Below are 12467 nucleotides of genomic sequence, written 5' to 3' on the forward strand. Positions count from 1 at the left end.
GCCATGGTTCCCAGTGACTGGGGGGATCCGGACCCCTACCCATGCACCTCCTAATGGCTGTGTGGGCAGGCAGGGATGAGGATGGAGGGATGTTTGCTGTTGTCTACACATGAAGGAGGAAAGGGATGTCTGCTTACAGCCACTTGTCTTACTCTGCTGTTGCCCTAACTTTATTCTTTCGTGGGTCTAAAAGTGCTGCTTGTGGCCTCATGTTTGTTAAGCTGTCTTCAGATCTAAGTATCCTTTTTGCTTGAACAAGCTCTCAAAAATTGCAATTTGGTGACAAAGGCTTTCTGGAGGGCCAGGTGCTCACCCACAAGCTGATACGAACAGTGAGGGTGAGGAACAGCTTGTACATACTTCTTCGGTGGGGGATGGAGGAGACGGCTAAGACATTAGAAAATCTCAAAATACACCAGCAGCTGTTGAGCCTAAATGCAGCTGCAGGTTGTTGCACCTTTGGCGGTGCCGTGCGTTTTGTGTGACGCTGCCATCTCCACAAGCAGCAGTGCTGCTCGGGAGCTTGGTGCCGGCTGAGCGCAGACCCTCTGGGGTGCCTGCCCAGTGTGCTGGCAGAGACCTGGGCTCTTCTGTTAGGAGTCCGAGGCCCATCGGGTTTTGCTTTCGCTCTCGGTGCTGCAGCAGCATGTACCCAGGTTCTCCTTTCTAGTCTAGCAAGACCACGGGCTCCTGCGTGAGGGCTGTTCCCACGGCACTTGGAAAAGCAACAAACTGGGTACCCTGTTCAAGCTAGCAAACTGAGCAGAGGGCCAAGAAGATGGGCAAAAATGTGTTTTGTGTTAAGTCCTCCTGGTGTCTACGTACCTTGCTGTAAACCAGTTGGACCATACAGATGAATTTCATCCGGGAAACCCTTGCTTTGCCAGTACAGCAATGTAACTCACTGTTATACTAGTATAGCTTCCTCGTTTTCAGTGTATTACATCAATGCAATCCCAGAGTATCATGGTGATTCAGAGTTGTTTGCTTGAAACATTAAGTAAGTTCAAATTCTGGTATGCTTTATGGAGAGATGCTTATTGTTATGTGAGCCAAAGTCCTGAGGACCATTAGTGGCCCATAAGTCATCAGAAGGAGATTTTCAAAACATATGTAAAAACTAAATGCACATGCGTATGCCATCATGCACGTGAGGAATTAAAGCAGGAGGAGTTTGCATATTTAAAATTTAGCCTAACTGTTAGGTGTTGTAGCAGCAGTATACAAAATAATCTGGAAATACAAGGGTCGTCTTACTCTTGTTTGGTGCTTCTTCCTTTGATCTGCCCCCAAAACAGAAGGTGGTCGCTAGCTCAGTTTTAAGGCATGGTCATGAGCACGTGCTTCACATGTTTGTTCTGCGTCTGGGTGTATCCGTCTGTGTACATGTTAGGTAAGAAAAGACGTATGGATGTGCGGCTTTGTAGAGTTATTTTAGAAAACAAAATATGTGTGCGCTAACAGAGGTAAACTAATTGTATCACTAATAGCTCAGAGAATTCATAGCAAGAGGAACAATCTGTTTTGGTGCTCAGCAAGTAAGTTTGAAGAGATGGACTCGATGATCTTAAGGGTCTCTTCCAACCAAAATGATTCTATGTTGCTCCTTTTGGTTGTTGTCTTTTAGGGCTTGTTTTGTTTGGTTCTGTTTTTCTGTAGAGTAAACCATTAGTTACAGGTACAAGTTCAAAACCTTTGGGGTAACATTCTTAGTTTTTACCAAATGCTAAGTGAAAGAACGACCACCAGATTCTCCCGTGCCACTGTCTTTCTTATTATGCTTCTCTTCCTTTCCTCATAGGCTGCTCTGTACTGGTGCTCCAGCAGCGGTGACAGTGGGGTGACGCTGCCAGTATAATTCTCTACCGTTGGGGTGCCGAGTCAGCACCAACACTTCAGTAGCAAGGGCAGAGTTGGTATTAAAAAGGTCAGTCGGGAAAACGTTTTTCGTTTGGTTTTCCTTTGCCTTGAGGCAGTGCTTTGAACAGCGTTAACCCTTTTTTCTTCCCACATGACGCCTTTTCACCTTCTTTCCTTCCTTCCTTACAGCTTTGATGTAAAATCACGTTCAAAATGTAGTGCGGGTGACTGCGTGCATCTCTTGGGGTGGGAGTGACCATTTGTGCTTGGGAGTGTCGCCGTGTGCTCTGGCAGTAAAATCTGCTCCTCTGTGTAAAAGCTGATTAGGAGACCAGTGCATCAGAAACCATTTGGAGCATGGCCTAGTGATTCTTAGGTATTATAATCTCATGGGTAAACGGTAAACTTTTGTTTGTGTGATATCGCTCTTTGAAGTTCTGTTCTTGTCTAAATTTGTATACTAGAAGGTCTGGCCTTCATTTAAATGATCCTTGGGGCTTTTTCTACCACTTAAAAAAAAAAAAACCCAACAGTGGGAAAGCCTTGAACAAGCTTATAGCGTTGCTAAGATGGAAATGATGAAGAAGGCTCAGGATTCCTGTTTGGGCCTCACGGGAAAAAGTAGTTTGAAATGCATGTGTGTGTGGGTGCACATTCCTAAAGCTGTCATTTCTTCTCCCTGTTTCTCCTCCCCTCTGTGTTCTGTACTATGCACTATGGCATGTTTAATGAAACCAATAAAAGTATTTGGCTGAGAGCGTTAATCTTTCCCTGGCCCAATTAGTGCATGGCTTCTACTTTAACGTTAATGTGGATTTTTTTTCAGAAGGCAGAACAATGAGCAGCTTTGTGCTACACACCAGGTTTTCCCCCTCCTTGCCTGTTTTCTGTGTTTCTTCCTATCTGTCCCAAAGGGAGAGCTCATGTGCAGAGACAGTGGAGCAGTCTGGTGCGGGGACTTGTACCAGCTCCCAGGGGCCAGGACGTGCTGCTCTGTGCTTGTGTAGCCGCCTCTCAACGGCGAGTCAAGTGACTGTGACACTGAAGACTCATCATTTCTTCTTCTTTCTTCTTCCTTCCCCTGCGGCCCGTGTTCTCTTTTTTGCTTCATCCGTGATGCTCTTCACCAGAAGGAGAAGCAGCTGTAACTGTTGAGAGTGGTCTTAAAAGAAGAAAATTACCTACAAATAAATACACATAAGCGAAGGGGGGAAGTAACTGTTGATGGGCTCAGCTTTAATGTACAGTGGAGTCACACTTTATCCCAAAGGAGGAAATAGGTCTAGCAAGTGTCTTCCTGTACAGACTGAATGGGAAGCATCATGGCTTTTTTCTGGTTTTTTTAGCTCTCTGCTTTCTCAGTGACTCTCCCATTAGCCGGTTATGTGGGACATCAGGGGTGGGCCTCTGTCAGAAGCAGGAGCTAAAGGCCCCTCGGGTTTCTCTCTGGGATCAAAATTGCCTCAGTTTCATGGTTTCAGCAACATCATCAAGCAGTTGGTGTGGCTGTGCAAAGAGGGCTGCTGCGTTGTTTTGTTTGGTCCCCCCTGACACACACATGTTGGCACGACTGCTCTGTCGCTTGCTCTTGTTTTTCCTCCTTTTCACAGGGGATGACTTTGACACTGTGGGGGTTTCTTCGAAGCAGAAGATGACTTGAATGCTTGTGACCACTTCCCTGTTTCCTAGAGGCTTTGGTCCGATGTTGAATGCAACCTGAGGCTGCACCGTTTGCCAGCTTATTTCCTGTTTGTCCTCTTTCCTGGAGGTCTTTGTTTTCTTTTGAGGAGAGGGAGGATGAAGGCTTCATCAGCATGACCTCCAAGCAGGGGTATTTGGTGTGAGCTGAGAAGGCATGCAGTCCTGAAGGCGGCATAGCATAGGGCATCTGTGCTGGTTGCTGCCTGTCTGGTTCCCTGTGTTTCATAGGTGCTGTGGAAAAAAAAACCCCACACTTCCCCATCCTCAGTGAAGAATTTATTTAAAGAAAAAAAAAAAGCTGCAAGAGAAATCTCTGAGTATGTTCCTGCCTAAAGGCGCTCTGCCACGGGTTTTCCCACAGGAAGGAGTGATTTGGCCCAGTATTCTTATTGTTCCTATATCCTATTGCAAATAGAGTTATGCTTCTGAAAACGGTGTGTGCTGCTCATGCAGTTGTCTTTGTTTCAGTGGTGCATTTTTGCCTCATGCAAGAGAGTGGAAAATACATATGTAAACAAAAGTATGCAACAATAATACCAATTTTTGCAGAAATTAAGTTGTGATCTTTTGACTGCTTCCAAAACAGGAAAATTTTTGTGTATAGCAAACAGTTTTAAAAACAAGATCTGTGATTATCCATCTTTCTTTGTGTTAGCAGGAAGATATTTAGATTCAGAAATAGAATAACTGTCGGTTCATAGAAATGATGAAAGGCTGTAGTAGCATAATACATCATTTTCCTCCTGAAAGAACAGAGAGGAAGCTGACAGGTGTTTCTGAAACAGAAGGTAGGTAGGTTAAGGTGTGCATGTATGCCTGCTTCTTGTCTTTGTGATGAATGTTTCCCATTCTCACTGTTGCTAAAAGCACCACTAGGAATTCTGACTCTAGTTCTCTGGGAAACTCTCAGCTATCTTAAAGTTACCTTGGCCAACAGAGGAGTCTTCACAGTTACACAATAGATTGACTTTTTCCAGGATAAATCAATGGTGACATTAATGTCCTAGGTGTTGACTGAAAGAGGAATGAATAGGTCTGCTTTGGAAGGAAGAGTTGTTTTGTTTGGTTGGGTTTTTATAAGGACAGAAGCACTTATTTGCATTGTTTTAACAGAAATCCCTCCAAATAATTTAAACTGGTCCTTATTTTTCATGGTGCTAAGCAGATGAAGCAAGCAACTTAGAAAATTTAGGCCAGTCTCGAAAACAACTCTTGCGCTTATTCTGTTCAAAATTACGTCAGCTACCACATAAATGGTTAAAAAAAAGACAGGGAGGGGAAAGAGGAAAAAAAATAAATTGCTGTCTTGTTCTTGAATGTGATGGACCTTTTTTGAAAATAAGCAAAATAACAGCAAAGTTATGACAGTTAAGGACAAGCAAAATAAAGACAAACAAATAAATAGCTCCCCCAATTACTGGATAAAATAGAGAAGGACGGGTGCTTGGCCTCACCTTGGATCAAGAAATCTCGGTGTCGCAGGGGCCACTAGTGTTTTCTTAGCAGAAAAGTACAAAAATAACTAGGGAAGAGTTACCTTGAGTTGTTCGGGATGGCGTAAAAATGGTCTTTTTGTCAGTTTTTGAAGATGCAGATTGAAAACAGTGTTTGTTAAGAAGTTGATACTACCCAGAGCCTCAGTCCTGGGCTTAGTCTGGTCCTAGGTTTTGTCTCTAGACAGCGCTGGCTCGCTGTGTCACGTCATCCGTGTGCTGCTCCCAAGGGGGTCAGCGGTTGGTTCAAGGTGGGAAGCTGGAGTCTGCTGCTTTACCTGGCACGGTGTGAAATGAGGAACTGCTGCACATGGGCCAGGCCCCGTCTCTTTGTCTGCCTTTTCTTGTGTGCTCTAAAATGTCAGTAGCTAGGAGAACGTAGTCATTCATTGTTTGTAAATGCTGTTCAAACAGCATTTGAAGATGTGTTATGGAAGTGATTTGCATGTCATCCTTGAGAATACATTTTTTTAAAAAGAAAGAAACCCTGTTGAGTTAACCACAGTTTGATTGAGGTTGCTTTCTGGAAAAAAAAAAAAAGAAAAGAAAACCTGTTTTAAGTTTGCTGGATGTGGTTTGTAAATCTGAGATTATGAAATGTCCACAGTGTGTTTGTTTCCACACTGAAATATTTTTTTTTGCTTGTTGAGGTTATAAAGGTGTATTTATCCATTAAAAATATATCAGTATTTTTCCATATTACAAATAACCCTTTCCAGAGGCTATCGCCGTAGGTGCCGCGGGCAGAGAACTTCTCTTCCTCATGCGTCGATCGTTCCCCGTGACCTCTAAAAATGATGTTTAACTGCCCTGTCATTCTCCAGCCAGAACAGGCATCCTTCCTGAAACCCCAATGATAGCATGATAAGTTTGTGGTTTCAGAAAGGGGTGTGGAGAAATTCTGTTGGCACGTACGATGGTTGCTTATGTCTTCAACTCATCTGGAAACCTTGGGCAGTGGGTGTGAGGAATGTGGTCCCAGAAACCTCAGTAGTCATTTCACCACTTCTATAAGGAAGAAAAAGGTCCCCATGAATTCATGTATTGGAGTGTATATTAATCCTCTGAGAAGAGAAGGAGAGAGGAGTGTGTGTGTGAAACTGAATTAATTAAATTCTCCAGCTGCAGAATATTCTTCCTACTTCTTAAACAAATGTTGCGGCCATCAGTGATATGCTAGCTTGCTCTCTCCTTCTCTCCCTCCTCCTTTTTATGCTGGCTGAATCCTGGGGACCCAGCTGGTGAGGGTTTCTTCCCTTTATTTGCCTGGGTTTTGCTGCTGGCAGAGGCAGCACCATCTCCCAGCCCAGTGTCCAGCCACCCCTGGGACTGGGCTGCACTGGCACTGTTGCCATGCTTCTGTCCTCAGACCTAGGTACCAGTCGGGGGAGCCCTCAAACTAAAGGACTGTAGTCTTATTTTGCTAAAATGGCTTCCAGAAAAACTTACTCCCTTTCTCTTTTTCCCTTCTCCCTCACGTAGTGCTCGAGGGTGCTGCTGAAGAAGAGGCTGAAGAGCCAGACGCTACTGTACAGACTACACTAAGTGAGGAGACCAGCAACCAAGAAGAGAGCCACAGTCAATCAGGGGATAAAAATGAAGGTAACTGTTTTGTCTAGCTCTATGTGACTCTGTAAATTAGGGCATTGATTAAGGCTTGTTGAAACATTTCTTTCCTATCCATACCCCTTATCTGTGTGAAGAGTATAAGATACATTGAGCAGAAAGCACTGGTGCATGGATTTCTTTCCCCATCACTAACCTTTATCTGTCTGCAAAGTACAAAATAGGTTGAGCAGAAGTATGGGCACATAAATACTCAACTACCACTGCAGGCTTCCAAACTAAGATTTTCTTGGCTCCCAGTTACTTGGCACAACATTACTTATCCTCAAAAAAACACCTGTTTATAATGCTCAAACTTATCTTCCAAAGACAGTATTATGCAGAGATCAGATGTTCGCAGACAAACATGTTCCTCCTTGTTCAGCCTCACATCCACTTGGGTTACAGTGACTTTCTCACAACACACATTAAGATTCTGTGCTCTCCATCAGAGGTGACAGAGCAATAGACTTGCAGGGTGTTTGCTTGGGAGATTTTTTTGGGGCAAAAGGAGTGTTTAATTTCCTTTTCAAACTCGAGGAAAGTGGAAGGCCTTAACTGTGTGTTTGATGTGTCTGTATGTTCAGAAACCAGAGATGATATGTTAGGTGTGTTTTGAATTCGGTATCTGAGACAGGAGCATCCCTGCTACACACAGAATGTAGCAGCTTTAGCTGTGGCATTAGCCATGGGTGTAACACATATCCTCAAAGGACTAATGTGGCTTGGCAGACCAAAAAGAAGAAAGAGTCTACATAGATGCCAGCAGTGGCAGTAAAGAGGCATTTGAGGGGATCTGGGGGTTTGTTTTGGTTGGATTTTTGCTAATTTAGCTTATTTCATATACAGAGTTGGCTTAAGCTATGCTAGAAAGAGAACCCAGTACCCTACACTGTGTTACTAATGCCTTAATTGTGCAGTCTGCTCAAAACACATTTGCTTGAATGATTGTGCATTCATCAGTACTGCTCTACTAGTTCATGGTGATCACAAGGTACCATGAATAATGCCATTTTACAGTGAGAGAGTTTAAGGTAAATGACTCTATAAGCCCCATACTGAATTAAGGTTGAAAATGAAGATAATGTGCATGTCCTGTGAGAAGAAATGTACACCTTGTCCTATGCGTTCCAATATGAGAAACTTTTCCTGTTACAAGAACTCCAGTTATTATGAGCTGCTTGTGCTCCATGATGATCCAGCAGAATGTGATGAAAGTTAGAGGCAGCTGAAAATACTGTGGTGCTTTATTTTTTTTTTTTTCAGATGGCTTAGAAACTCTTATGTGTGCTTTTGTTTTTAATTCCAGAGAAGCAGCTGGAAAGCTTAAACAGCTACAAGGTATCACCAAGCTCACCAAACAGTTTGGACGGAGCAGACTTGTCCTCCATTGACGCCATGATGTCAGCAGTGATGAATGTGGGGAAGATTGCTGAAAATGGTGGGAACTCTCAAAATGTCAAATCCCCCTCAAAGTCTCCTGCACCAAATCGGATTGGCAGGAGGAACCAGGTATGTAAACCCAAATGCAGGGAGGGCGAAGGGGATACAAGTAGCTGCATGGGAAGTGATAAGACATAGTTATGTTTCTTTGATATTTTTGCCTTTTTTTCCCTTAATGGGTATTTCTTGCCTCTGCCATTGCTCTTCTGTATATGTTTTCTGGTGGCTCTCCAGAACATAGCTTTAGGAAACTGGGAATTGAAGGGATCTGCTTGCTCGGATTCACATGTAAAACATTTGAGCACAAGCTCCAATATCATGCTACGGTGAGCTGGTCTAGCAGATGCCAATAGCAAAGGTAAAGCCACCTAAGAGTTGCCAGTTCTTCCCCACCGCATCGTTTCTCCAGGCTCTTGCATTTGCATGATCTGTTGGGGCACCAGTTCATGTAATGAGCCGAAGAGAAAATAAATACCTCAGAGAGGAGCAGAGCGGTGTGGCAGGGGACTTGGCTCAGCCGTTCTGTGGGACCCCTCATGAGGTGTGCAGCTGTCCCTAGGGAGGATCCAAGTGACAGAAGGTTAAAGCTGGTGCTAGAACAAACATCCATCAGGATTCACAGTTCACAAATGTGTAGTGTAAGGTGTTTTTACTTCATTGTTAATAAAACTATGAAGCTTTTACCAGCTTTTTTCCATTTACCAGTTGATGGCACCAGTTCATAGCAATATTGATCTAAACAAGTAGAAGGAGAGAGTCGTATCAGTTAAAGCTGCGATTATTTATATCCATGTTTTTCTCCTGCTGGGCCAAGCCCTAGTAATGAAGGTGCTCCAAAACAGCAAGAAATACCCCAAATCCTTGTGTCCATTTGACTTTAGAGCTTGTAGGGAAGCACAGAGAATTTGTAAATGAATCAAGATGTTACAGAGACCAAAAAGGTTGAGAGGCATGACTCATGTGATGTTCCTATAGTAGTTTATTAATAGCTTGCCGAGTAGCTGCCCAGTTGACAGACTTATGACTTGTCTTGAGTTTTTTTGCTTGAAAGGGGTTAAAAACCATTAACTGTAAATGAACATTGTTAAATGAAGAGCCTGGGCAGTATGTGGGCAAATGTGTTTGTAGGATTGTATTGTCTAGCAGCTGGCTTTGAGGTTTATTTGCAGTGTTTCCACTTAGAGGCTGCCCTGGTTCCTTGATTTCATCATGTGAAGTGAGGCATCAGAGTTCAGACTAGTCTCAGTGGCAGTGCTATTACACAGCTGTCCGCCGGTACACCATGTGGTTTGGCTTCAGGGAAGTTTATTAGCGTTAGTGACCTTTATTCCACCTGATATTTCGATGGGCATCGAATCAAAGGAAGCTCAAGAGTAAATGTGACAGGATTAAGAGGGATTCGTACAGCATAAAAATAAACAAATACATTGAAAACATAGTAAATAGCCTGTTTGTTTTTAGGCTGGAAGATCGTTATCACCAGAGGGGCAAATGGCTACATTACTGAGAAAATAGAAGTGAGATGTGAAATATTAAGTGGATATCAGTCTGGTTAGCAGCCTCTGATACATCGAATTTCCACTTTCAGTGTGGCAGAATGAAAGCACTGAATTGTTACAGCGCGCAGCAGCACGCAGATCTCAGATTCTGGTCAGAATGTGCCCCTTATTATAATTTCAAGGATAAGAACAGTCAGCTAGTTTTCTGGATCTGACTGCTGTTTCCCATGAGTTGGCAGCGAAACATTTTGCCCTGAACCTTTGTCCTAAAGTCTATGGTTCTCTTTATAATGCTGACTTTATCTTGGCTCTAGTCTACCCATAGTCTAATAAACATGTTCTCACATCAGTCTGCATCCATTTTAACTTCTCATTTACTTTGCTCTTGAAGAAAATAAAAAGTACGACAAATGTGTTTCTTTGAGCTGGAGAAAAACAAATAGACCTAATGCACAATTCCGAAAGCATTTGCCATCAGTTGAATGCAGAGCAGTTGTGCCAGGTTGACTTACTAAAGGGAGAGTAGCTAAAAAATTAGCTGCTAATTTTATCTTTCAGTTCAGGAAGCGTGTTTTCACCAGCCTAGCTCCAGTGGGTTAGCTGAGTGCTGTGTTTCAAATTTGTGAGTACTTGAGGGTGCTTTTACAGTAGTGATGCTGAAGTTTTTTGGTCTTGATTGAGTCAGTCAACGGCATTCCTGTTGCAGCTACCCTGGATTTGCTTGAGCTGTGTTAGGGTATGCGGCATGTACCCTATGTGACCACTGGAGAAAGTTTGGGTTTTAGTTAATAATAAACCCCAGATCCAATACTAATCAGCCCTGGCTGAGCTATAGTGTGTTTCTGATCTTTGCTTCAAGGTGAACCAGTAATGTACTCTATCTTCTGTTAATTTGCTGATTGGAAGAGCAGGCAATCTAGAAAGCAGGCTTTGAAACAGTCAAGCGCATCATGTAGAACTGCAACACTCGTTTAAAAGGGGAGGCAAAAAAAAGTAGTAGGTTGATAATTTCACAGAAATACCCTGGGGATTAAACACCATCTAAACTGTCAGCGCAGCTGCAGGGATTTTCCTCACGGCACAGCGTGTTTGTTCTCTGTCCTGAGCCAACTTTAACAGGGTTGCAGTATAATTGGAGCTGAACATTGCTCCACAGACAGGTTGCATATAGTAAAATCACAGTTGTATAAGTAGGATGGAATGCACATGTGTGAATTATATGTTTGTATATAAGAAGTGAGGGGCACTGGGATAATGCATTTTAACTTTCTTGGGGTGTTCAGAATGGCAGCCTTGCTTGCTTTCTGATGTTTTGTGAGTAATAGTATGTTAAGCCTTGGCCCATGTGCATGAGCTGCACTGATTAGTTTTAGGATGGAGAGGTTTTAGGATGGAGAGCTCTGAAAAACAGTTAGAAAAAGATGTACAAGAGAAACCATAGGGAGGAGTGGGAGACCCTAATCATCGCAGTCCTGGTCCTTTTAGAAGTGAAGTCACAAGTTTTGATTACTTGGAGCAAAATGGGAAAGTAGCTCTTCATCCAAATCCACAGGTCACTGAAATTAATAGAAAATTTTCATGGCCTTAGTTTTGAAAACACAGGGTTAGATTTTTGATAGGGGAATCTCCAGAATGGTTCCCCAAATCACGTAGGAAGGGATATTCGTTTACTGAGACTTTAAAAAGCCTGTGTCAGCACCTTTCTTCCTAACATGCCAGAGAACTTGTCACAGGGGCTCAGGTTAGTCGTTCTCAGTGTTCTCCACAAATGCTTACATCTGACAATCTGGAAAGAGTTGTTGCTTCTGAATTGATGAGGGGAAAAGAGCTGTGTGGAGAGAGGAAAAAACATAATCCAGATGCACTCATAGCCATCAACTCCCTCCTGACCAAAGAGCTACTGAGGGTGCTGCATTTTTTTGTTTGGTTGTTGTTGATGTATTGGGGGGGGGGTTTGTTTGTTTTTCCTTGTTTTCATGTTTTTACTTATGATACTTACAGTAGCCAGTGAAGAGGTTCAGTAGAGTGTGTGCTTTTGGCATAAATGTTATACTTCCCATCGGTCATGCAGAGATGGTTTTTGTACTCTTGTCACCAAAAAACGTAGGTAATGGGTGTTGGATATCTAGCTGGTGAAGATTTACATCATTCTACAGCAAACTGATGTTTAGTTTTTGGCGCCAAACTGTCTTCCTTTTAGTATAAAGGCATTCGTGCCAAAGCCATGCCTGGGCTTCTTAGTGAGGTGCTGAAAATACCCTGTATGTCATGCAGTAGCCATCCTTGCAGACAATTCAGGCAAACACCTTTGGTTCCTTCAGGAGTGCCATTTTGTCCTTGGCTGAAAGAGTGGCAGCTTGCTCAGTGTCTCAAGGGCATACTTAAAATCCGGCCGAGCTCTCCACTCAGCTTCATTGTTTGCACTCATGGTTTGACCACAGTCACTCCTGATTCTCACCTGGGTGGAGAATAACCGGGTTCATAATGTGTTCTTTTTGAGTCACGTACACTCCTGCATTGTCACCTCTTTCTCGCTATGATCTCATCAGATCTTGCAAGCTTCAGAAGGGTTGGGCCTGGCCGGTGTGCCTGCATGGGATGCTTCCAGGAGAAACACAGGATGCTAAGGGAAATGGTGCTGGTGATTCAGTAAACGCCGTTCTTCCTTCTGAGTCAGCTGCGAAGCAGAACATACAGCCCCTAGAAAAGGGAACTGAGCTAGTGCCTTGCTGTCAGGATGGACTAGAAAACCTGAAGTCCTGATGACTTGCATTTATTGAAGATCTTTTGGGAAGATTAGTGGCATCTGCCTGCATATTCTGGTGGTATTCCAGTAATTACTTTCTGCTCATCTAAATTCCTGCTG

At 43.3% G+C, this 12467-nt stretch overlaps 1 protein-coding gene across 9 annotated transcripts in view; it reads left to right on the forward strand.

The window, feature by feature from the left end:
• Nucleotides 1-12467, forward strand: part of RREB1 (ras responsive element binding protein 1) — a 126706-nt gene that overhangs the window by 52084 nt on the left and 62155 nt on the right. For 7 of the 9 annotated variants that reach the window (XM_082045611.1, XM_082045612.1, XM_082045609.1 and 4 more), the window contains 2 exons: nucleotides 6537-6656; nucleotides 7969-8171. In XM_082045611.1, coding sequence (XP_081901737.1) covers nucleotides 6537-6656; nucleotides 7969-8171 — 323 coding nt within the window. Of the gene's footprint in view, nucleotides 1-1801; nucleotides 1928-6536; nucleotides 6657-7968; nucleotides 8172-12467 lie in introns of all 9 variants that reach the window. The other 2 variants (XM_082045614.1, XM_082045615.1) reach the window with 1 other exon arrangement.

This window comes from Streptopelia decaocto (assembly GCF_964273445.1).
Source record: "Streptopelia decaocto genome assembly, chromosome: 2".
NCBI lineage: Eukaryota > Metazoa > Chordata > Aves > Columbiformes > Columbidae > Streptopelia > Streptopelia decaocto.